This window comes from Alternaria infectoria (genome assembly GCF_024043175.1).
Source record: "Alternaria infectoria strain BMP 0036 chromosome Unknown scaffold_6, whole genome shotgun sequence".
NCBI classification, from domain to species: domain Eukaryota; kingdom Fungi; phylum Ascomycota; class Dothideomycetes; order Pleosporales; family Pleosporaceae; genus Alternaria; species Alternaria infectoria.
The window spans coordinates 883,334-907,019 of NW_026250695.1; the positions used below are offsets into that span (position 1 = coordinate 883,334).

At 52.3% G+C, this 23,686-nt stretch overlaps 12 protein-coding genes across 12 annotated transcripts; 3 read left to right on the top strand and 9 right to left on the bottom strand.

The window, feature by feature from the left end:
* Nucleotides 1-172: 172 nt before the first annotated feature.
* On the bottom strand, nt 173-1,666 carry J4E92_004605 (uncharacterized protein; the record flags this gene model as incomplete). Its single annotated transcript, XM_051495995.1, has 1 exon — nt 173-1,666. The coding sequence occupies one exon, from the start codon at nt 1,664-1,666 to the stop codon at nt 173-175; it is 1,494 nt and encodes a 497-aa protein (XP_051353835.1).
* A 635-nt stretch (nt 1,667-2,301) lies between these two features.
* On the bottom strand, nt 2,302-3,500 carry J4E92_004606 (uncharacterized protein; the record flags this gene model as incomplete). Its single annotated transcript, XM_051495996.1, has 2 exons — nt 2,302-3,306; nt 3,360-3,500. 2 exons carry the CDS (start codon nt 3,498-3,500, stop codon nt 2,302-2,304), a joined length of 1,146 nt encoding a protein of 381 aa, XP_051353836.1.
* A 1,550-nt stretch (nt 3,501-5,050) lies between these two features.
* On the top strand, nt 5,051-6,770 carry J4E92_004607 (uncharacterized protein; the record flags this gene model as incomplete). The annotated part of the gene is made up of 4 exons (XM_051495997.1): nt 5,051-5,126; nt 5,176-5,976; nt 6,027-6,474; nt 6,533-6,770. The coding sequence occupies 4 exons, from the start codon at nt 5,051-5,053 to the stop codon at nt 6,768-6,770; spliced, it is 1,563 nt and encodes a 520-aa protein (XP_051353837.1).
* Nucleotides 6,771-7,813: 1,043 nt separating this feature from the next.
* On the top strand, nt 7,814-9,844 carry J4E92_004608 (uncharacterized protein; the record flags this gene model as incomplete). The annotated part of the gene is made up of 4 exons (XM_051495998.1): nt 7,814-8,151; nt 8,204-8,401; nt 8,446-8,837; nt 8,889-9,844. 4 exons carry the CDS (start codon nt 7,814-7,816, stop codon nt 9,842-9,844), a joined length of 1,884 nt encoding a protein of 627 aa, XP_051353838.1.
* Nucleotides 9,845-10,152: 308 nt separating this feature from the next.
* Nucleotides 10,153-11,193, bottom strand: J4E92_004609 (uncharacterized protein; the record flags this gene model as incomplete). Its single annotated transcript, XM_051495999.1, has 1 exon — nt 10,153-11,193. One exon carries the CDS (start codon nt 11,191-11,193, stop codon nt 10,153-10,155), a length of 1,041 nt encoding a protein of 346 aa, XP_051353839.1.
* Nucleotides 11,194-13,047: 1,854 nt separating this feature from the next.
* Nucleotides 13,048-13,692, bottom strand: J4E92_004610 (uncharacterized protein; the record flags this gene model as incomplete). The annotated part of the gene is made up of 2 exons (XM_051496000.1): nt 13,048-13,439; nt 13,566-13,692. The coding sequence occupies 2 exons, from the start codon at nt 13,690-13,692 to the stop codon at nt 13,048-13,050; spliced, it is 519 nt and encodes a 172-aa protein (XP_051353840.1).
* A 786-nt stretch (nt 13,693-14,478) lies between these two features.
* On the bottom strand, nt 14,479-15,685 carry J4E92_004611 (uncharacterized protein; the record flags this gene model as incomplete). The annotated part of the gene is made up of 3 exons (XM_051496001.1): nt 14,479-15,396; nt 15,567-15,573; nt 15,681-15,685. The coding sequence occupies 3 exons, from the start codon at nt 15,683-15,685 to the stop codon at nt 14,479-14,481; spliced, it is 930 nt and encodes a 309-aa protein (XP_051353841.1).
* Nucleotides 15,686-15,838: 153 nt separating this feature from the next.
* Nucleotides 15,839-16,354, bottom strand: J4E92_004612 (uncharacterized protein; the record flags this gene model as incomplete). Its single annotated transcript, XM_051496002.1, has 1 exon — nt 15,839-16,354. One exon carries the CDS (start codon nt 16,352-16,354, stop codon nt 15,839-15,841), a length of 516 nt encoding a protein of 171 aa, XP_051353842.1.
* Nucleotides 16,355-17,574: 1,220 nt separating this feature from the next.
* J4E92_004613 (uncharacterized protein) lies at nt 17,575-17,857 on the bottom strand (the record flags this gene model as incomplete). The annotated part of the gene is made up of 2 exons (XM_051496003.1): nt 17,575-17,746; nt 17,850-17,857. 2 exons carry the CDS (start codon nt 17,855-17,857, stop codon nt 17,575-17,577), a joined length of 180 nt encoding a protein of 59 aa, XP_051353843.1.
* A 204-nt stretch (nt 17,858-18,061) lies between these two features.
* Nucleotides 18,062-18,523, bottom strand: J4E92_004614 (uncharacterized protein; the record flags this gene model as incomplete). Its single annotated transcript, XM_051496004.1, has 1 exon — nt 18,062-18,523. One exon carries the CDS (start codon nt 18,521-18,523, stop codon nt 18,062-18,064), a length of 462 nt encoding a protein of 153 aa, XP_051353844.1.
* Nucleotides 18,524-18,885: 362 nt separating this feature from the next.
* Nucleotides 18,886-19,664, top strand: ARL1 (Arf GTPase arl1; the record flags this gene model as incomplete). Its single annotated transcript, XM_051496005.1, has 4 exons — nt 18,886-18,960; nt 19,017-19,055; nt 19,142-19,225; nt 19,317-19,664. The coding sequence occupies 4 exons, from the start codon at nt 18,886-18,888 to the stop codon at nt 19,662-19,664; spliced, it is 546 nt and encodes a 181-aa protein (XP_051353845.1).
* Nucleotides 19,665-19,897: 233 nt separating this feature from the next.
* J4E92_004616 (uncharacterized protein) lies at nt 19,898-22,658 on the bottom strand (the record flags this gene model as incomplete). Its single annotated transcript, XM_051496006.1, has 3 exons — nt 19,898-21,470; nt 21,628-22,360; nt 22,601-22,658. 3 exons carry the CDS (start codon nt 22,656-22,658, stop codon nt 19,898-19,900), a joined length of 2,364 nt encoding a protein of 787 aa, XP_051353846.1.
* Between the last annotated feature and the right edge of the window lie 1,028 nt (nt 22,659-23,686).

Sequence of the window (23,686 nt, forward strand, 5' to 3'; positions counted from 1 at the left end):
TCCCACTAAATCGTGAATTTTCGGAAGGGGCCGATCTTAGCGCGATGAAGTTTTCTTGATGTTCGCACTACCAGGACTGTTTTACGCTAGTTCGGTCCGCTCAACAACAGAATTGTGGGTAGCATCATAGCGTGCTCGTTTCCTAGCATGACGAATTCATCTATCAAATCGCTCAGACCTTTACTTTCAGCGTCCAACGCCTTCCCAAACATGCCCACCGACTGAACAAGAAACTGATCAGACTCAAACCGAGAATCGCGCAGAAGAAAGCTACCATTGGCTGGGGTCCAACTGTTTCAACAAGCTCTCCGCTGATCGGAATGCAGACCAGCGTTGCGAGGGACGCAATGAAGTACATGCTTCCATAGTATCGGCCAAATTCCTCTGCCCTGCATAGCTGTCCTACGCATGCAGGTGTCAACGCCATCCATGAACCTGTTCCGAAACCGAAGAGCGCTGCGAAAGCGTACAGTGCCGGGAGAGACGTTGTACCAAGCGGCAACCACAGAGCTAGCATCCAGAGCAACGTGAAGACGATCATGATGAACAAAGTGTTGAATCGACCAATCTTATCCGCGGCATACCCAGGTAGTAATCGTCCAAGACACGAGACACCGTTGAGCACAGCGATGAGGTAGAAGCCAGTGTCGGGTGGAAAGTTCGTACTCAGCGTTGCGTAGGTAGGCATGATGCCTAATCCACCGAAGAGAACGACCTCGAAACCGAAGACACTCAAGGTGAACAAGCTCAACCTGAGATCGCCGTAGATAGAGAGTGAGATGATGGCTTTCTTCTTTGCGGCGGCAGACGGTGGGATGCGAGCTTTCATCAGGATATTGGCGATGATGAAGCAAAAGAGGAAGACGAAGCCCAGTATGCGAAGCGACCACGAGTAGCCATACTTTGGGAGAGTAGTCCGCAAGACCAACGGAATCGTCAGACCACCAGCAGAGCTACCCATCATGGCAATGCCTTGCGTAAGACCTCGTCGCTCCTTGAACCAATGCGCAACCACGGCAAGACTCGTCGTCGTAAGCATGGCGCCGGAGAACCCTCCCAGGACGCCACAACAGAGGATCATCTGCCAGAACTTGCCGCACTCAGCAAGCAGGAAGATCATCAGGAGGAACATGACACTTCCTGTCAAAGCGATCCACCGCGGCCCATACCGGTCGAAGAGCGGTCCAACCCAGATACCCAGCGCCAGTGACAGGTAGACGAAAACCGAAGGAATCCATCCGATATCACGTGCCGACATATACGAAAGTTGGTTCTGGCCCCAGTAATCCTGAAGCGTGCCGATAGACACCATGAAGCCAAAGGAAGGAAACAGCATCAACCACGCCGATGCGACAACGAGCCACGCGCGTAGCCCACCCTCGGGGAAATCGTCTTCAGCGTCCACAACGGGTATTCCGGGCTCTTCGTCTAGCTCATCGATGGGCTGCGTCCGATGCGACCGTGTGCGCCCATGCGATCTGACTTCCATCTCATGATGCGCAGACTGTTTCGCTTCGCTGCCCGCCTTCGATCGACCCGTCATCTTCGACACCGTCCTTCTCAATCCATCCCAAATCTCATCAGGCTCCTCATAAGCATAGGGTCTTCCGTCGCTCGTAGTCGGAATGTCCTGCATCTGGACAACGGGGTTGGCGATTGGATCCATCTTGAACGAAAACCCCTTCTTCTACCCTTTTATCGTCTTTCGAAAGATAAACAACAGCAGATTGCGTCAAGCGCTCGTAGCGTGGACCAGAAAGATGTCTTATCCGTTCGTTCAGAAGTTTGGTCGTCGACCATACGAGCCTACCGTGCCTTATACGACAACAAAGAACACCCGGATTCGCATTCCTCATCTAGCAGAGTAGCTTGGCGCAAAAACGCATCTATGACAGCGACCAGACGCATAGGGCGTGTTAACGCTCGATGCGCCCTACCCTATCGGCGGAGCGACGGTTAGTGGAGCGGCGTGTCTGGGCCTGCCCCGCCTTCGACCGTTGATTAGCATCTTCGGAGCTTTTTGGCATACTCCGATTATTCCTAAATGCACTTGCCCGTACTCCGAGATCGCCATGGTGCAGAAAAGGGCGGAAGGCGTGTGAAGTTTGTCAGGGCGCGGTTTGGGCTGGGTTGGTCGAAATCGTGATTTTCGTGATGGTTGCACTTGCGATGCCGGCAGAAGGCCGCGGAGTTGGTGGCTGCTGCATTAGTAAGCCACGTTTGCAATGACTGAGTTGAGTGCGTCCCATTGTTCTACAATGCTATTACAAAGTTCCGCTTTACTACTTACAAGCCTGCGTTTCATTTCGGCACAGCCGTAATGACAGAATGGTATCTCACCTCATCATAGCGATGCACATCCGCGATCTTCAGTCCCGCGCTCTCCAACAACTTTGCCCAGTCCTCCCTGCTCCGCTCGATGCCGCCCAGCGACGCCATCATCGCAAGATCCATCATAGCGACCTGCCAAGGCACCCTCGTCTCCGGTAGCACCACCTCATCGATCAAGATGCGCGATTCCGGACCCATGGCAGGAACGATGTTTGAGAGGATGCGAATGCAGTCTTCATGCGTCCAGTCATGCATGATATGCCTGAGATAGTAGAACTTTGCTTCACGAATAGGTTGCGGGGTGAAGAAGTCATGGGCTTGGAACTCGATACCGTCCACGTAAGGCGCATGCGCAAGTGTTGAAGGCACATCCTGAACGACGATGTGGCCAGGCAGTTGAGGAAACTTCTTCTTGAATGCGACGGAGTGTTGACCAAAGCCTCCGCCAATGTCGACCAAGAGCGCAGAGTCGTCCGCGGGCTTGAAGTCGCCCACAACGTCTTGAGCAGGGTATGAGGAGACCCAGCTATCGACAGAGTCGAGCACCATGATGTGACCGAGTGCTTTCATCTGCTCACCATCCTGTTTCATCCACTCGAATGGCGTAAGGGCCGTCTTCATGGCCGCATGGAAAGGCAGGTCTTTGGAATCGTTGATGTCCTGGTACTTGTGCTCTTTCAAATAGCCAGGCAGTGCTTGCATAACCGGCAGATGAAGTTTTGACAGATGCGGCGCGGCGCCGTTCACGTGCGGATTGGCAAAGACGCGTGTCGCACGGTTTGCCGCAAACGTATTCTTCTCAACTTCCGCGATGAGTCCGAACGATGCCATGGACCGGAGCAGATGCGCGAGTAGATTTGGTGCTGCGCCAGTCTTCTGCTGGAACTCATCGTGTGTTACTGGTGTTGTCGATGAGGCGAGCGTGGTAAAGATGTTGAGATCGATACCGACGTCGATGAGAGCCCATTGAAGAGGCTGAGGATAGATTAGTAAACAGGTGTCGTATGTAATGGATAGGGGAGGCTTACTGCCATAGCTAGGCTGAACATCATCTCCCAGTCGCTGTAGAGATCCTTCTGTAGGTCCCGCATCTGTTCCTGGATTTGTTGTCTTTCTCGGGCATTGCCCTTGGCGTATGCCTGGCGGATCTGGTCTGCTGCTGCTTTCATAATTGTGGGCTTGAAGCTGTACACTAGGGTTTATGCTGGAAGGAAGAGGCGTTGCAATTGCTGAGTTGATTCACATCCGTCATCGCAGGCTTCGATCTTTATACTCCATCTCTACTCGCACGACTATCTCGGTTTCCTCGGTCGTACATTCCGTCTTCCGCTCAAGAGCTTTTTGTTGACCGAGATGTGCGAGATTCAGGTTGGTAGTGTGGAGATGTCCGTAGGCAGCAGCGAGATGGCCGAAAAGACCGAGAAGACCAGTACGGGTTCCTCCAATGCACAATCTGCTGCTGGTACCTCCCAGAAAGCCTTCTCTCGGCTTTTAGGTTCCCTTTGGATACATGTTAATCCATCCACGATGGATTGAGGCTAAACGATGATGGTGAGTCCCATTGCCCAAATAGGAAGGTTTTGCTTGGGTGTAGATGACGGCACTCAATGCCGCCAAGGTCGCCAATGTCCGGGTTGGCCCAACGTCCCCCATGACGCCCATGCCTGCCACGCCTAGCATTCATGTTGTGCTCACCACGCTCGTCCAACGCCAGCGACCTGTACTTCACCAAAGCCAAGCCTCATAACGCAACATTACACTTCCAGTATGAAGTATCCTGAAGCGCGCGCGCAATATTATGCATCTCACTCGAGCATCCAGCGACGGTCGTTGTTGCGGACACGAACAGAATGAACGTCGCCCTTTAGGCTGGGTCAAACCGACAAGGCCTCAGCATGTGTGCATATCGTGGGAACACCTGAAAGGTGGTATCAGGACAGGCTGGCCATAGGATTATAGTTGAGTATGTCCAGTGCTCTTCCTCCAGAACGCTGCCGTGCTGTTGAAGCCCGTCATGTTGACGTTGCAGTCACGTCTGTGGCGGATTGCAAATGCGCAGCGGACCGGATGTGACGGATATTGGCTATACTCCCGCACGACTAAGATGCCTTCGCATCCTGATGTCTTCCAAGTCTTCGAGGGTGTCTTGCTGACATGTCAATGCGTCCATGGAGAAGGGTCTTCGGACGCAGGCGCTATGATCGCTGGCAAGCTTAGCGTTCGAGATTCAAGTGGAGCTCATTATTCCGCCGACGCTTGAAAAATACCGCCATTCAGACGAAAGCGCTAGACTCAACACATGCAGCACCAAGCATTCGGGAGGTCTCGTATACATGGCTTGGGAGGCTTATCTTCACAAATTTTGAGCCGCATGTTGTAGCGTCGCGCAACGAAAACACCATTAAGAATGCTCGCAAAGGTCGCAACGGCTCTGTTCCATGAGTATGTAGCAACCGAGTCGGACAGTAGGCCTGAACGATCCCAGAGATGAACAAATGACTGGTGGAAGAACAGATAAATGGGTCTGCGGAGGCCAAAGGTGGAGTCTGGGGTCGGACAGGTTCCTCCACATGATAACGACGCAATACTCGGGGACAGCACTGCCGGTGGTGCCACCCTCGGCGTCTGGTGTTTTGACCTAGGTATTTATTGAAAAGCCTACCTCGCTCTCTTTGTACGCAGACAAGTCAACCCAGAAAGCTGCGACGACATAACCAAGATGCCGTCCAAATTCTTCAAGAACCGCAGGGTCTATCTACTGACCAGTGTTGCCTACATGGGCTCGCTGCTGTTTGGTAGGCGCCCACTGTCTCCATTCCTGAGCAAGAGCTAACACTATGGAAGGTTATGACACCGGAGTAATGGGCAGCGTGCTCGCGCTCAAAGCTTTCAAACAGGACTTCGGCTTGCCAACAGACTCGTCTGGATTCTCCGACTCGAAAAATGCATCGGTATCGTCGAACGTCGTATCGCTTCTTACTGCAGGTTGCTTTTTCGGTGCCATCGGGGCCGCTTGGATCAACGAACGGTTCGGTCGACGATTGTCTCTTATGGGCTTCTCCCTCGTCTTCCTTATCGGAGCCGCAATCCAGACTGCCGCTCATCATGAGATTGGCGTGATCTACGCAGGTCGCGTCATCGCAGGGCTCGGTATTGGAGGTATGTCATCCATTACCCCGGTCTTCGTCTCGGAAAATGCTCCTCCAGCTCTTCGAGGACGTATCGCTGGTCTCTTCCAGGAGTTCCTGGTCATTGGTAGCACTTTTGCGTACTGGCTAGATTACGGTGTTGCGCTCCACATGCCCACGTCAACGAAGCAATGGAGAGTGCCCGTATCGATTCAACTCATCCCAGGTGGTTTCATGTTGATCGGACTTTTCTTCCTCAAGGAGTCTCCGCGGTGGCTGATGTCAAAGGGTCGACAAGAGGAAGCTGCGCAATCTCTTGCGTTCATTCGTTGCGAGCAACCCGATAGCCCTGAGCTCCAAAAAGAGCTAGCCGAGATTCGCGCTGCAGTCGAAGAAGAGTTGAACCAGACTGAGGGCATAACGTGGAAGGAGGTTCTCCTTCCAGGCAACCGATACCGATTCATCACTGGTTTCGTGTTGATGTTCTGGCAGCAGTTCAGCGGAACAAACTCAATCGGTAAGATGAAGTTCTTTAGAGCTGAACTTCGCCATCTGACCCTCCTTCAGGCTACTACGCTCCTCAAATCTTCCAGACCATTGGTGTATCAGCAGCTAACGCTTCGCTGTTCGCAACGGGTATTTATGGCACAGTCAAAGTCATCACGACTGGAATCTTCTTGATCGTTGGTATCGACTTCATTGGCCGGAAGTACTCGCTCATGGCTGGCGCGGCATGGATGGCGTCCATGATGTTCATCATCGGCGCTGTTCTTGCTACGAACCCACCAAACCCAGATTCTGGATCAGTCTCGTCCGCCTCCATCGCCATGGTCGCCATGATCTACCTTTATGTCATCGGCTACTCGGCTTCTTGGGGTCCCGTCCCATGGGTTTACCTTGGGGAGATCTTCCCAACCCGACTTCGTTCGTATGGTGTGGGAATGGGAGCAGCAACACAATGGCTCTTCAATTTCGTCATTACGAAGATTACACCCGCTGCAATCAACTCCATCGGGTAAGACAATGACTCTACAAACTGCATACAAGACATGCACTGACATCGTCCTTTGCAGGTGGAAAACATTCCTCATGTTCGGCATCTTTTGTCTTTCCATGGGTATCTTTGCTACATTTTTCATCAAAGAGACGAAAGGAAAGACACTTGAGGAGATTGACATCCTGTTCGGTGACGTGTCGGCTGATCAGCGTCGCCAGGATGTCGAGGCGGGTATGAAGGAGGAGCAGCGAAAGCACTCGGTGAAGTACATGGAGGATGCTACAGAGCTAGATGATAGGGCGGGCAAGGACTGAGCAATGCTTGCAGATCGATACCGAGGATTGCGCCGTTCTGTAGATTGATGAACATGTTCAGCAGACAATGGCGAAACTTGGCGACAAGCTGTAGCCGGACTCAACCTAAGAGTCTTTTTGCCTGGGTTTGACGTGCGCATCAATCGCGTATCTCTATCAAGACGGGAAGACGATAAGCCATTTGATATGCCGGATGTTGATGCGATGGGGGACGATTAGACCGTTTTGGGATGCGGAACAGGTGGGGGCTTGGTCAATACCCAAAGGGGCTAGCGTTGTTATCACAGGGGCAATTGCAAGAGGCCTCCGACATTTCGACGCGGTCCTTCGTCTTCGCATCACGACCAGCACGATTTTCATCAAACCATGGGTGCTGCATCACTTTCGAACATGCTGCCATCATTCTCGCTTCCATATCGACATCCATTTGCATCATGTGTCCCACAAGGCGATTCTGTACGCCCAGTGTGGGGAGACCCCGAAGTCAGCTTTCACGCGTTCAAAGGCTCTTATCGCAGGTTTAGTTCATTCTGATTCGCTTGTTACGACCAACAGGAAGACTCAGTATGCAGCTTCGCAGCCCTCAGCATCGACCGTTTACCATGATGTCGGAACCACTGTATGATTACGGACGCCACAAAAGCCTCACAACCTTCGCGATATGCGCGACGTATTGATCACACGAGATGCACCGCGAAACCAGACCGGGTAAAGCTACATGGCTGCATGCTGACTGCGCGCCCGATATGGCAACACGTCTGGGCCGGCCCGTATCGTATGGCCAAGACGAGAACTGGGCCGCATCGTATGAGGAGTACGAGTCAACAGATGGGGATACAGTCCTTGCACCACCCCGGAACTCAGACTATCATCAGCCTGGATGTATGTGGGGCATTTCATGGGCAGTAGAGAAGAGGGGTGTCGCCAGTGCTGTTACCAGAAGCTTGTATAAGGCACCAGCATGATAGCCTCCAAGAGAGCAAGCTTCGTCGTCGAAGCTTTTAGACATCATTAATCTCAATTCCGTGTTCGCGCTTCACAGAATGGTCTTCGGGTTCTCGCTTCTTTCAACCCTTCTTGCTGCGCAAGCTGCCTATGCGTACAACTTCCCATATGAGGGTATACAGCTGACGGACTCGGATGTGGGGACCAACCCTGACTTGGCTTTCGGTAAAGCAAACACGAGCAACATACCTTCTTGCAAGAGCTATCCAGGCTACGACGGCTGGCCATCATCGACGCAATGGAGTGCCTTGAACATCAGTCTTGGAGGCACATTGCTCAAGGGTATTCCACCTGCTGCTGCCTGCTATGAGGGCGAGTACAAGGATACCGCAAAGTGTTCAAACGTCAGGCGACGTCAAAGCGATGCTCTCTTCGCGTATGTAGTTGCAAACCTTACCCTCGGTTGAAAGCTGACTTATTTCATCTAGCAAGGAAGACCCACTGATACCGTTTGGGCAGTGGACTTTACATAATCCATGCCCCGTACCAGCAGCTAGCGCCACGCCTCCGCTGTCTGGCTGCAAACTCGTCAGCTTTCCTGCATTTGTCATCAATGCTACTACAGTCAAAGACGTGCAGCTGGCAGTCAACTTTGCCAGGAACAACAATATCCGCTTGACGATCAAGTACGTCCTCAGGAAAGATACCAGCCCCAAACTGACCATAGTAGAAATACCGGCCATGACTTCCTCGGCCGAAACACCGGCGGTGGCGCACTCCAGGTCTGGGTGCATCGCATGAAAGCATTCGAGTACTTACCGACGTACGAAGTTGGTCAATACAGTGGTCAAGCGGCCCGAGTTGGGGCAGCGCTAGAACAACATGAAGTCTACGACGCCATGAGTACATATGGCATAACGCTTCTAGCCCCAGGGTCTTCTACTGTTGGTGCTTATGGCGGTTACATGCAAGGCGGGGGATTTTCGTACATCACTTCAAAGTATGGCCTGATGGCAGACCAGGTACTTGCTTTAGAGCTTGTCACTGCAGACGGCAGGTTCGTGCATGCAGATCCGATGGAGAACGCCGACCTGTTCTTCGCGATTAGAGGTGGCGGGCCTGGTAAGCTTCCAAAGTAACTACTACTATCTCCGATACTGACCTATATCCAAGGAAACTTTGGCATCGTCACATCTGCGATTGTGAAAGCGTATCCGCCTACGACAGTCGCACGAAGTGACTTCACATTCCAGACCGGCCCAGTGTCCAGTAACGACAATACCACCGTTCGCGTATCTAATGAAACCTTTTGGAAAGGTATAAAGGTCTATTTCTCGCACAATTTACGCATCAATGATGCCAAAGGTATCATGTCAAATTACATCACGACAACCGCTCGCACCTTCACTCTTTCCAACCAAATTACCATGCCGGGCGTCACCGTCGAAGAAATGAAAAAGCTCATGGCGCCGCTCATCAAAAATCTCAACGACGTTGGCATTTCACTAGTCAACCCCGAGCCAAAGTTCTGGAGCACATATGCAAAGTTCGGTACCCTGCCCGGCGGCCCAAGCGGCGGTACTAGTAACAGTCGTCTTGTGAGCCGGCTTGTTCCCCGATCCAACTTCGCAGACCCAACCTCGCAGACATTTAATACCACCATGGCAGCGATTCGCTCATTTGTGGAAGAAGGCGGTTACAGCTTCCACTCCGTCGACTACGCACCAACACTCGAAACAGCCGGCTATCCTGGCTCCGACTCTGCGGTCTCGCCGCACCTGCGCAACGCAGTCATGCACATGACCGGCTTCGATAGTCGGCAGTACGATGCTAGCCTCTCTGACGAGCTCTGGAAGTCATCGCATGCTCGCCTCGACTCGTACGTGCAAAAGCTCAGAGATGCGACGCCGCTCAGCGGTGCTTATATGAACGAGGCGGATGTTGCGGAGCCGAACTTTCAGTACAGTATGTATGGTGATAACTACGATAGGTTGCTGAAGATCAAGAAGGAAAGAGATCCTTGGGGGTTGTTCTATGCGGTTACGGGTGTGGGTAGCGAGAGTTGGTTCGTTGAAGGGACGGGAGGACTCCCTACTCAGCAGGGACGACTATGTAGGGTTGATGCATAGGGTACATGGGGTTGATAGCTTGCCAGATGTTGGTTTTCTACTGTTGTGCAATGCTTCTCTGATCTCCAATGCTGTCCGTCTGCCCGTAGTTAATGGGCTGGATACACACTTTTATGTCTCACCAAGTAGATAGCATGTAAGATGATGTTAACTTCTACTTCAACTTTTTCCTGTGATCTATATACAAGCAAGCGTTGTTGTATCAGTCGTTGCGCAGATTATGCGTGTCATATACCAGAAGATCCTTAACGCCCAGCAGTTGTGACTCTAGTAAAGCGTCTAGACTAGACCGATGACTTCCAGCGGCACTACCATACACTTTCCATGTTGTCCACTCGTTCAATCAAGTCGTCGATAAGCTTCTTCTCTTTCTTGTATGAGCGCATCATGCCCGTCCAGACTCTAGTGTCTTCCCTGAACTGGTGAATTCTACCCATCCAGTTCTCCAAATCGATTTGCTCGTAGTCCTCTAAAGGTCCCCGTACCGCAATGATGAAAGCGCGCGCAAAATCGATCATCGTGATACCAGTATAACAGAGAAGATAGTGGGCGTCAGAGTCGCCTGCCGGTAGGGAAATCGTGACAGTAAGTTCGGTGGCGGCAGGTGAGCTGATCTGGAGAGTCTTCCAGGGCTGTCTTGACTCATTGGTGCTCATTGCATTGACGAATGTCTCCAGGAACTCTCGAATATATGTGAAGTACTCACAGCCATCGAGGGAGTTGTCGCCCAGTGCAAAGATGATGTGTTTCTCGTAGCCTGTGAAGGCAGCCGACGCTTTCCCTCTCCACGACTGGCGCAGCAGCGGGTTCAACCGAGACATGTCAAGCAGCGACTCCCAGATACGCACGTCGTACTCACGATCCTGATAAAGCTCGCAACCTTCACGACCCACGTTCATCGTGAGAGGAATGGACTCCTTTGCATCGTCCAGTTTATTGAAATAATCGTAGATGCCCGACTTGTATTGCAATCGACGATCGAGTGGGTCACCGGCGAAGAGTGCACGAAGAGTAACCGGAGTTACCTTTGTCAGTCGACAAAGATCTTCAGTATCTCCATAATGGCGCCATTCTGCAAGTAGAGTTTTGCCCAAGTCCGGGAGATGCGATCCGAGAAACAAAAGACGGTCTGTGTCCTTTTCGCTTATCTCGTCGGCGACCAAGAAACACTTCTTCTTGATGGAGTTGGATCCCTGGATACACTCTTTCCAAAAGCTACAGACGGCCTGGGCGTTGTAGAGGATGTCGGCGGGTTCAAGGTTGATGAGTACGTATTCGAGCAATTCCGCGACGCCCAAAACGCGGGCGGGATCGCCGTGTGCGAGTGGAGGAGTAATCGTGTTGTCCATAGCGATCGTTATGAGCCTGCCGATGTTCGAAGGCGATCGGTCGATGAGGCGCGCAGTTTGTATTTCGGAAAGGAAATGGTCCAGTTGTGCGGCGTAAGCGTTTGTCGCAACGCCAAGACTGAGCACGAGCCAGCAAAGTGAAAGACAGCTCGCGAGACAAACCACGCGTGCAGTGAGACTGCTTGTACTAATCCAGACTTCGCTCAGGCTTGGCTCAAGTAGAAGTGACCGACTGGGTCCAGTAGTCTCGTGAGCTCGTTAGCCGCGGCGAGATCTTGTTGGGGGGCGTAGAGCGCGTTAGAACGCCCAGCAAATTCGAGCCGCTCGACGAAGTACATGGCGAGAAGTATCAGAAGATCGTCAACCAGTACACCAGTAGCGCGACGGAAGCTTTTGAAGCGATGGACAAAGTGTACCCGGGTAGAGCGGTTTGAGACCTCCCGGTGCATAACCAAGCTGATGGTGGTGAAAGCGGGATTCGAGAGCGTAGATTTGATCCAATTAGCGGTAGGGCTTCTCTGTACCTGGAACAATATCTCCTCGATCACTCGCGAGACTAGGGTAGAAGAGAGGCCCAATTTCGAAATGGGTAAGGGGTCCTCCATGAAGACTATTGCATGGGAGCCAAAGCCAGTCCAAAAGAAACCGTTTGAAATCCAAAGATTGCGGGCGATGAATGGGTGTATAGCTGATGGACGGACTTGGGTGATAGGCGCTTCCCAGTCCCAACTTCGACTTCCGTGTTTTAACCTTGGGAGCCGATCTTTGCCTGATGGAATCAAAGCTCTGCTGACCGCAGCTTGATCTATGTAGTAGGAGTCCGCAGGAACAAAACATCTGATGGCTGCGAGATTCAGAAAAATAAAAGGTCGGTATTTGTATCCAGGAATAAGGACTCCTCCGCGCCCCTCATGGGATCCATATGCGGGAAAGATATTGCTTAAGGGGAAGTAGAGCTTGCTATCGGCTTCATCTTCTTCGACTCGGTTGGCGTCAAGCAAGAAGATCTGTCTGAGAACAGACGATCTGTTGATGCAGTTATAGAAGGTACTAGACACCATCTGTTTGTTCGACAAAGCATCTGCCGGGCTGAGGTGTTGCAAAATATTCTCGAGAAGTTCCGCGATGCCCAGGGCGTGTTGAGTAGCGGTAAGCGTTGACGCCATCTTGACGGTGGTAATGTGTAGGTGATGAGTTATGCTTTTGACTTCTGTGAATTTTCGGACGAAGTGTCGAAAGCAGGTCGGCACAGGAATGAGAAACTGGAGGCCAGGAAGGAAATTTCAGCACGTCGTGACTGTGTCATCAGCGTACGGTGCGGGTGGCTTCCTCTCGCTACCAGGGAATGTCAACAGGCCTTTCAAACCCGCACAGCTCGCAAAGACGAGCATGCCGCGCGAAACATCGGTAGCGCAGCAATTCGCCATGCGTTGAAAGCTGTACCGATATATTTCACATGGCGAGGCTGGGTAAGAACGCGCTGCGCGAACGCGCAACGGTTGCGATCATCGCTCGAATCAATGCAACATCGTACATGCGCGTTGAATTCGCGATAAAGACGAGGCGATAATGATGGTATGTTATAGAAGAAGAGATGCGAAGGAGTAGTACGTTCGATCGAATCAAGGTAACGCGATGCACGCGTCTCAAGAATTAGCGCCGGAGTTTTGCCGATCTCCGAACGAAGTCACCAGCTGCGTGCCATCCCCTCCCACCTTCAACCCCCAGCAATGAGTCTACACCTGCTTCCATCCCCGATAGTCAATACACGTATCATTCGGGCTACGCAGATGGTCCCTCTGCTCTACCACCATCGATTACATCCATAATAGACCATCACGATGTACCGCAGTCTTACAACACCAGCATCACCGCCGTCATCACGCCGGCCGCCCATCCCACCATCCTAGCACTGATATCAGCCCCAGCACTATCCCACGGCGTCTGTTCCTCTGGTACACGGCTTCCCTCCACTGTGTTGTTCGCATTCATACACACGAACTCGACGCTGGTCTGCACCAGATTCGAATCCGGGTCAACAAATCGTCCCAGTAGCACGACTGGAATCGTCTGGCGCGTTAAGAGATCATACGTCTCATTCGCAGCGGCATAGAAGTTATCGGACGGGCTGACGCCTGCGTTTGTCCCGAACGTGTTGTAATTGTCTGGAATTTGCACCTCCTCGGGTATGTTGTTGTAGGCGCACGTGCCGTTGGTCACGTCTTGACGGACCGTGTCTGTGCGACCTTGTCAGCTATATGTACAAAGGCTGCAGCTTCCGAGCCGCAAGTCAATCGTATCTGTTCTGTGCAGGGGAAGGAAAAACAAAGTGCATATAGAAGGTTTGTACAGGGGCAAGGGAAGGAACGTACTGTGTGAGCCGCCACTCAACATTGGGCACGCCTTCTTGAACTCATCTGATACGGACGAAGTATCTTTACTAGGACAGTAATTCGAGGTACCAGAGGTATCACTAAGTGCCTTGTTCAGGTGGTCCATGCAGTCGGAGCTGATCACACCGCTACAGCTATTCTCCCCTCCGGCTTCTAACGTCGCATTAATGTTGCTCCACTGATACTTGCAGAGCTCGGTATTGTTGGGCACGTTTCCAGGTACGGAGATGTAAACATGTCCTCTGAGATCGTCATAGCGAGATCCGACGAGGACAGAGACATACCACGGGTCATCGCCGGCGTAGGAGGAGTTCCAAGTAAATTCGTGCTGGCCGGTTGAGTTCACGGCCGTGAATTCGTCGAAAAAGCCTCGACAGGAGGAGTTTTGCGCATGGACGACCGCTGTGGTGAGGAGTCCTGATATCGTAAGGAGCAGCAACTTTGGATTGTCATATGTCCACATATTGACGTAGCATAAGGGTAAAGCCGTAGACGTTTGATCGTTTGGACTTGCGAGAATGCATCTATATATACGTGGCGCGGTTAGGCACCCTATGGGAATGACGCACTAGCCAAGAGTGTGGTTAATACGGACGCGATCGACAGAGCTCGGCATGCCTTACCCGCCTAAACGAACATTGTGTGGCAGTAAATCCATGTCGCAATGAAGTTAACAATTTGCAATCAATTGCGCTACGCTGGCGGAGAGCAGTGCCCGTAAGCGCTGGGGCCGACTCAATCCTGCGCTAACGGATACTCCGACGGCGCAATAGTACTACAACATGAAGGTTTCCCCGCAACAATGCTATACATAAGGAACTACGATACATTGTAGTCTTATACTAGAAGGAGAACAACAACGAAAGCAAGAAAAATGAAGATATGCCTTCCATCAAAACCCAGCAATCAACCTGCTCCTTGCCATGCCGCCTACATCGCTCTTGCGCTTCAGCTTCTGCGGCAGGTCATCGACAATGAAGTCGCCAAGTCCGTCTTCATCCTCGTCATCGTCGTGCGCATCCTTCATGTCGTTGGCAACACTCATCTTGACAAACTTCCTATCGCCTGATGATGCCTTGCTGGCGCCAGTCTTTCTTGAGCCCGAAGAAACCGCCGGTGCATGCCTGGATTTGGCCTTCTTGGGGGCAGAAGAGCGACCAGAACCGACGTTGTCGCTTCTCTTTCGCTTCCGCTGCTCTTGCTCTTTGGCTTTAGCAGCCTTGTTCTCAGCCTGCTTCTTCTCCCATACCAGCTTCTCGGCCTTGACGCGCGCATCTCGTTTTGCCTTCTTATGCATCTCACGGGTCGCTTTTTGCTGCTTCGCCTCCGCTTCAGCTCGCTTAAGCTTCAGTTCCTGGTTGTAGAGCTTCACTTCACCCTGTGCAAAGTCGGCGGCTCTGAAGCGGCAACCGAGTACCTCCATTAGCTTGGCGTAGGCCTCGTCGTCGATGATCAAAATGTCTACGAGGTATATCCTATCCCTGTTGTCGATCTCAAGCCCTCGAATCTGCGCTTCCTCGAGAAGCTCTTGTTGCTTCATTTCCTCGTATGAGGATTTTGCTAGGCGCTTTGGCTCCCTCCATGGGTTGTGCGCAACAGCCATGTACCGATCGATTCCTTGACGCTGTTGCGGGTGACGAGCGACTGTGCGCTGTCGAAGTGATGGCGCCGAAGTTGATGTAGTCTCAGCGATGGTACGCTTTCGCGCAATCGCTGACTTGACCTGGGTTGTATTCATCTTAAGGGAGGATTCCACGCCGTTGATCTCTGCGATGAGTGATGTAAACATCTTGGTAGTGTGAAAGGTTAGCTGAGATGGGGGAGTGTTTGTTGTTACGGCGACTGGATTGTTGAAAGTAATCCAAGAGGTTCAGAAGCGGTCAGTTGAAAAGGAGAGGCAAGTTGGCGGCGAAGAAGGAAGGGCCTGCATTCATTGGGAATAGCTCTCACTCAGGTTAGTGGGTGCAGGTGATGTGATACCAAGTCTCTGGAAGTGAAAGTGAATGTACTACGTTCGGAGAGTGCGGCAGAGCACGGGAGAAGGGAAAGTGGGCAGATCATTTTCACAGCGTAGGCAATACTGTGGTCATCAACGGCATTGTAAGAGGTCTGGTAGTAACATTGGTCGAGTGAAGACGAATTCGTTGGCAAAACTGTGGGACAACTACACCAACACCAATGGGCTTTCTGTGATGACCCCCACGAACTTCAAAACAAGCGGTTCACTTTCGATCCCCTGACCTTTCACCATCTCAGCAGACCGCCTTACCTCCCTCCTGTGGAGCGGCGACGAAGATTTCCATAGGTTCACCTTCATCTTCCTCCTCATACGCCCTACACTGGGCGATCCATGCCCTCCTGTCTTCCTCCTCCCCCAGCCTCCTCTGCTCCTTCCCCTCCTTCCACGCCTTCCTCTCCTCAGCCATGAGGCACACCAATCTGATCCTCAGCCCCCATTCACTCAAGCTCTTTTCCTCTCCCTCGTCGAGGTGTTCTCGTTTGAGGAGTTCATGCTGCATTTGCAGCACCGTCATTTCGTTCCAGCGCGACAGGCGCGACAGTGTGGCGCCTTGGTGGTAGTATAGTGTGTCTGCTAGGTGGTGCAGACTCACGCCGCGGCGCCGTTGTTGCATCAAGATGCGATGTTGAGCGGGGTGAAGCGTCGCGAAGACGGCTTGGAGAGTGCGGAAGGGGAGGAACTTGAAAGCGAGTTTGATGAGCTTTTCGGGTGCGAGCCCGTGGACGGTTGATAGGCGTTGGCAAGACATGTTGTGGTTTTGGGTTGTGCTTGCTTGTGTTGTGGATGTGGTTGCGTGTTGCAAGAAAAGTTTGGAATAGTATGTCTTTGGGCTTTGGGACATGTGCGGATGAAATTGAATGGAAGGATGGAGGAGGCAGGAGATGTGAGTTTATATACTATCTGCAGAACATTGTAGAAGAGAAATGGTATCGCGTGCGTCCCGTGTTTGCGCATCCAAAACATGAGCAGATAGACTCACCCTGACCATATGACCTTATACCTCTACCAGTAGTAAGTATCCTTATTCCTCTTAGACAGCCAGTCGCAAGACCAAAGAATAATCCAACATATCCAAGTGGCACTTTAAGCGAGCAAAACATATCAGTGCCAGACACGCAGTGACTCACAATGCGTAGCATTGAGTCAAAGTGAGGATCGTTATCTGGTTCAGGCTCCTGCTACCGGACAATGACTACAGTCTGGCAGTAGACTGGTCTATTTTGCTAAGGCTGCGTACGGTTCACCATGCGCGACCATGGCTGCCAAAGGGATGTAGTCCTCGTATATCGCACTAAGCCTTTGGGAAAGGTAGCCTATAGAAATGCTGCCAATATTCATGTTCAGCGCAAATGTGCTCTCGGTCATTACCTCCGTACGCGAACAGACCACCCGCTCGAGCTTAGCGAACTGAGATCGCGATCACGAGGCCTACACTGCAGCCTGTTCTCTTGCTATTTCTAATCCCACAGTCTGGGAGGAGTACGCTGATATCGGTGTTGGCCAATTCTATTGCGAGGTCGAGGAGTGTAATGCTGGTTGAGTGCCGACAATGATTTTTTCGATTCCTCCGGACCCAGTATTCTCTTTTGTCAGCAAGCATTTATCTGGAGAATGCATCCAGGAATTCCAAAGTCGAAGTCTTTACCGACCTCCATGTAGCAGTCTAAGGCAGCGGATTTGCGTGGCCGCATCGAATGTTGTCAATCGTCGCTAAGCGACTGGAGATATTCTTTTACGTATCGTGTTTCCGACTATCACCTTTTGACATCGGAAGCATTTCGCTTAGAATTTAATACATGGGTGGCATGCCGCCAAGCGTGGTGTAAGTTCCGCGAAGTTGGAAAGTTGCTGTCTGCCAACCGTGGTACGCCCGAGCATCGGCAAAGGTTGCTCGAAAGCTGTAGTCTTGCGTGTGACCAATCCCAATAAGAATATAGGAGAATGCGTAGTGATCTATCGCGGGACTTGTCACTTTGCTGTGCTGTCAGCGCTTCCACCCTTGGAACGCAAATCATACGTCTTGTCAACCGCTATAAAGCGCCTTTGTGCACGTTTCCTCACGGCTTCCTCTTTCCGTTCCGCTTCTTTGCGTTTCGCGTCGAGACGTTCTTGTTCGAGAGCTTTGAGATACTCTGCCTTTCTGAAAGCTGAGGGCCAGCCATACTCTTTCAGTAAGCGCTTCGGTAGCTGTTCATTCGCTTAGTGAGTCTTTGGGTCACGTTTGCCGAGAAGATCGCACTCACCTGTGCATTGTTGTCTCGATGATCCACCATCTCGTTGTACCATTGATAGCAACCTCGCGTCAATGGTACAGGGACTGTGATCAAGGTTTCTATCTCGTCGTGGAGCTCATCGAAGTACTGCTGAATCTCTTGAGGCTTTGCGGCTCGCCGCCAAGGCTGGTCTTCTGGCGCACTACGGTCTACAACGAACGGTGTCATGGGCCAGATTATCCCTAGTGAAACCTGTCAATATCCGATGATGCACGTTGTATGCGGCTCATACCTTGGTCCGTATCTATCATCCACACTGTCGCTTCGTTGCCCTGGCTCAACGGTATCATACCAGCAGGTATTTCCTCCTCCTCCCCACATGGCGACATATACCTGATAGCGTCCTTTTTGTATTCGTCTTTCAGCCAGCCATAATTGCGAAGGTAATTGCATGCTTCCGTTACGATGTAGACCTCGTGTTTATCGTCAAACATATTCCTACTCAGATAAGGCAAGTGACGCAAGAGATCAATGACTCTGTCCGACCGTTTCCACTCTTGTAATGTGTCAACAGCAAGCTGCTCATCACTCCAACCTTCAGGCGGCGGGCGGAGGATCGTATCCGAGTCGAGGTAGGCCATGCGCACGAGCAAATCATAGTGCCTCTCGATGCAACTGACGACTACATCGCGATCGTAAGGCATGGTGTGGATGATGGGGTTGTAGTGTAACGCTAACCAACTGGAACGTGGCTAGATCAATTCTACCCGTGGTCCGCCCAAACATCGGCAAAAGTTGCCGCCGACGACCTCGGTCTGTTTGTCCTGTTTGCACGCGACGGCCTAACTTTATGGCCAGACAGCAACACTGAAACACTCCAACCCATAAGACAACATACGCCCAACTCTCTCCAAGCTAACCGCATAACAATTAACACACTTTCACGAAATCGCCATATCGCCGACATCCTCGAAACCGTCCCTTTCGCCGAAAACACCAGACCAGCGGTCAACGCCGCATACAAACGGACCTCACGAGCGGGCGGACGATACACAGGGAGAACAACATGGGTGGCTACTTATCGACGTTTACAAAGCTGATATGGGCGAAGAAGGAGATACGGATATTGATTCTGGGGCTGGTAGGAACACCTCAGCATGGCCAGTATGGGAGCCATGGCGCTGATTACAAATGCAGGATAACGCTGGAAAGACGACGCTACTATACAGACTGAAGGTACGCGATATCTGGCATGACTACATGGAAACATATGGATTCTGGGTCGGGATGGTCAGAAGTACGGAGGCTAACAACCCCTCCAGATTGGAGAGGTAGTCACAACGATACCAACAATAGGCTTCAACGTCGAATCCGTCACATACAAGAACCTCAATTTCAACGTCTGGGTAAGTTCACCTCCCACCTCCCCCTCCTCCAGAACCACCTACCTTCCCCCATCCACACCCACAACAACCATCTAACACCCTCCCCCCCCAGGACCTCGGCGGCCAAACCTCCATCCGCCCCTACTGGCGCTGCTACTACGCCAACACCGCCGCCGTAATCTTCGTAATCGACAGCACAGACATCGAGCGCCTGACCACCGCCAGCGAAGAACTGCGCGCCATGCTCAACGAAGAAGAGCTCCGCGACGCCGCCCTCCTCGTCTTTGCAAACAAACAAGATCAACCGGGTGCCAAGGGCGCGGGCGAGATCAGCGAGGCGCTCAAGTTGGGGGAGCTCAAAGATAGGAATTGGAGTATCGTGGCGTGTAGTGCGGTGGATGGGCGGGGTGTCCAGGAGGGTATGGATTGGCTGGTGGGGAATGTTGGGGAGCAGAGTTAGGAAGGGTGGGATGGAACGGGATATGAGGATATACGTGCGATGGGGATGGGGATGAGACGGGAGCGGGGACATATGACGCGGCACATACGCGTCAGAACGGATTATTATACCAGCATAATGGCGTCTCGGCGCTAGGGTTGTGAATACGGGGTGGGGAGTCAAACGTCAGTAATTGCATGCGCGTTCTTGATGTCGATGGAAATGGGGATGCATTATATCGTGTGACGACGCGTCTAATAAACCTCCCACGTCAGATCTCTACCTGGTCTCAGCCGCCCCTCAGTCCAATCCTTGCCAAAGACGTACGCGCTGCTGATCTCTTCTTCGTCGATGCCCAAGTGATCTTCGCCGTCTCTGCCTTGGAACCAGCCCAACGCGTATGTCTTCCCACTCTTCTCGAGATGCTTCGTCATCTCCCTTGAGTTCAGCTTTTCCGTGTCGATAAAGCTGAAGAGCATCTTGGACTGGTGGATGAACGCGAGGACGGAGGCCATGGTGCCGATTTCTCTGGGCATGAACTTCTGACTGCGCTTCGCATAGGTAAGGAGAGCGATGCCGATAAGATAGATCAGGATGAACATGGTGAGAATGAAGCTCCACCAGAAGCTGCGAAACGTTTGGTCTGTGTTCCATCGATCAGATGGATCGCTATCCTTGCCGTCATGGTTACTGTCCTCATTCTCACCGCCGAAACCGGGTATGAATTTCTTACCGTCGACGCTGAGCGAACTTACGCAGACGGTTAGGATTTCGGCAAAGATGGATCCCCAGGCGACGAGCATGACAAGGTAATGCCCGTTGAGGAAAGCTTCGAATGGTAGCCAGAGAGGATTTGTACCAGCATAGTCGAGTGTGAGAGTCTTGGCTGGGGCATGTCGAAGAGAAAGAATGTAAAACGGTTGGAGCATGCGCACGTCGCTATTCATAGTGTTCCAGAGTATGCGTATGACAGTCGCTATCCCAGTCATCATCCATGGCAGCTTTTGTGTGATTATGCCCGTCTCCTCGACAAATGTGAAGAGTGGTACCGCAACGGTGAATAGGAAGAGAAAGCCAATGAAGAGTACACCCGCCCACATTCGAAGCATGAGCGGTCTAGGATCAGAGCCTTGTTCGTGGATCTTTTCCTTGCTCTTTATGTATTCTCCTTGCCAAAGTGAGCTTTTGTGCAAGATGTATCTTCTTTGGCGAAGCTGCTTGTGGATTTGTGGCAAGGAAGCCTGGTCGAGGCCCTTAAAGTCCGTAAGAATGTGGCTTTTCGTAGCCATGGCAGCGATACCCGCAATGCCCTTGGGATCTGACTGCAAGCCGCTTTTTCTTTGCATCGCGTACATCAGCGCCCCGCCACAAGCTGCGACAATCAGAAGGCACGCGGAAAGCGCTCTAGACCAGACTGGTTCGACTCTCACGGCTTTCCAGTCGCCGAGGTCACGGGCCTCCTCGTCTGGCCACATAGTCATAGAAGCACTCTGCAAGACAGGTACAAGACTACTAGCGACCAATGTGCCCAGTGAGCTGTAAATGACGGCGTATTGCCTGTGACGAAGTGCTCTCAGTGGGACCAAGAAACTCAAGAAGGTTAAGTAGTCCATGTTCAGCGATTCTCCCGCTGTTGCGCCTGTTTTCTTGGATAGCTGGTAGAATGGCTCCAGACGTTTCACCTCGAAATCCGACATTTGCCAGAGGACGCCATAGAAGACCGAGATCATGATGGGCGCGTATTGCCAGGCGAAATATTGCGCGACGGACAAGCTGTTAACCTTCTCGAACGACCACAAACCGCCTCTATCAGGATGCTTTTTGACACTGCGTAAGGAAATCTGGCAAACATATTCTTGTACACCAGCAAGTGCAATTGCAAGGATGATGAGCATAAGAATCCACCACGAGCTCATAGTAAGGGGTCGCCATGCAGGCATCTGGGGATCTGCATGCGTGTTAGATCCTATCTCTCGACACGTACATGTAGGGAAACTTGCCTTCAGGAAAGAAGTAGCTAGTCTGTGCACCGCTGGAAATGAGACCAGCCTCAGCCGTCAGAGTTCTCATAGAGTCGAAGTCGCGAGCAACTCCTGTGAACTCGCTGATATCGACTGGGATATCTGCTGCAACAGCAACGACCTTGCCAGTATTTTCAGCCTCGTCTTGCGCTTTTTTGGCCTGCTCATCTACTACATCCGCTCTTGTTAGAATTCGTCGGTGGCCTGGAAAGAAGCCTGGTACTGGTCCAGCTGGGGTGTGCTCAAACGGAACATGGAGCACAGACGTCATTCCAGCTCCGAGTTGCGCCTCGAGACGCTCAAATTCTGCGGCATGACTAGCTTCATCCATGTCTCTATCACGCTCTTGCCCTTCATGTATGTCCTGTGTCCGCGATTGCGCCTCGAATGTTTTCAGCGGCAGACCGCCTAGCGAGCTCAGATCGTATCCGACTGCCTCGTCCCCCTCATCGACTCCCACAAGCCGTCTTCTGCCGGGTTGTGATTCTTCATCATCCAGTCGGTTGTAACGTCCCCCATGAGAGGCTCCCCTGTGCAACGATGCGATTCGGTCGAGGACCCGTTTGGTCCTACTGTTGCTCTTGCCCAACGACGGTGATGCGCGATCTTGAGTAAACACGCTCGCGACAGGGTTGTATGACGTTTCTTGCGCAAACGAGGGCGGCGCTGGAGCGCGGGGTATGCGATACGAGGGTTCTGCGGCCGGTAGCAGAGGCGAAGGAAACGACTGACGTCTTGATGCAGGGGTGCTGCTAGGAGATGCGATTGAGGCGACTGAGGACGGTCGGGACGGAAAGAGTTGCGAGAGCCTGTCGGAAGCGCCAGACGTGTTCTTGCGACGCAGTGGTGGCCGAGCGTGGATGGGCGGGGTATCGTCAGTTGTTGGAGAGCCAACGCGCAAAGCAGAAGGAACTGTGATATCGGAGATTCTCCTACTGCTCGGGGAGCCAACCTTGAGGGGTGATGGTACTCCTTCGACGGATGGTGACCGCATTTCGTTTCGTGTATGCGCGGCGTGCGCTCACGTTCTTGTACTGTACAATGATGTTTGCAATGTGTAGCGACCGTAGGACGAAAGCGAGCGAGGTTAAAGGAAAGAGAGAAGCCACGAAAAAAGGCGGGAAATCACCAAATCGCACAACATGTTGCACGAGGCTGACGGTACCTTGCAGCCTATGCGTTGCACCGGTCAGCCTGGTTCCATCACACCAATATGCGCCCACGGATGCTTTCGCCCTACTCAGGCAGGAAAGGCTGCTCTAGTGCGGCACACCATGTGCAGTCCAGGCGAAGCGAACAGCTGTCGTGGAATCAAGCTCGCCGTGCCTTTGATTTGCGCTGGCGTCGCGGGGCTTGACGAGCCGCTCAGCCCTGTGCTGATCAACCCGCGTAACTCCAGACTGAAGGCTGATAGCCTGATGTTCGATGCCAGAAAGACGGCGTTGCGCAAAGGCGTCAGTAACGACGAAGGAGCTCAGAATGTTGAGCGTAACGATAGAGAATGCATCGCTTTACAAGCTGCAGCAATGCCATCACAACAATCGACCGGTCAGGATTTGGGGGCCAGCTGAGCTAAAAATACGGCGCTGTGCCGCTGCGGTCGAATGGCGTTCGAGTCTCGCCTGGCATTGCCGTCTGAGGCATGCCGGTGGCTTGCGATGGGGGCCAAAAACATCGTCATATCGTGTTGGGCACAACGACGGTCGCACGACGAATTACAGATTCGACGATGTTGGTGTTGAGCAGTTGGAGAAAGAAGGACCGGACTCGGAGCTTGAGGAAGCTCCTCTGATCGGCCCCGCTAGAGACGTCACGTGGACGTCCTTCTGGGCATGCGCTGACGGTAACAGCAAGCCCTCTGAGGCGACAACAACACCAGATCACCTGGCGAGGCTGCGCGACGACACTCCCGACTGTGCGCAATACATGTACAACGGCTGTTAGTTATTTGAGGATCGTCAGGGACTGAATGGTCGCACCACCGTTTGCACCACAGACACGCGCACGCATCTGGCGACACGT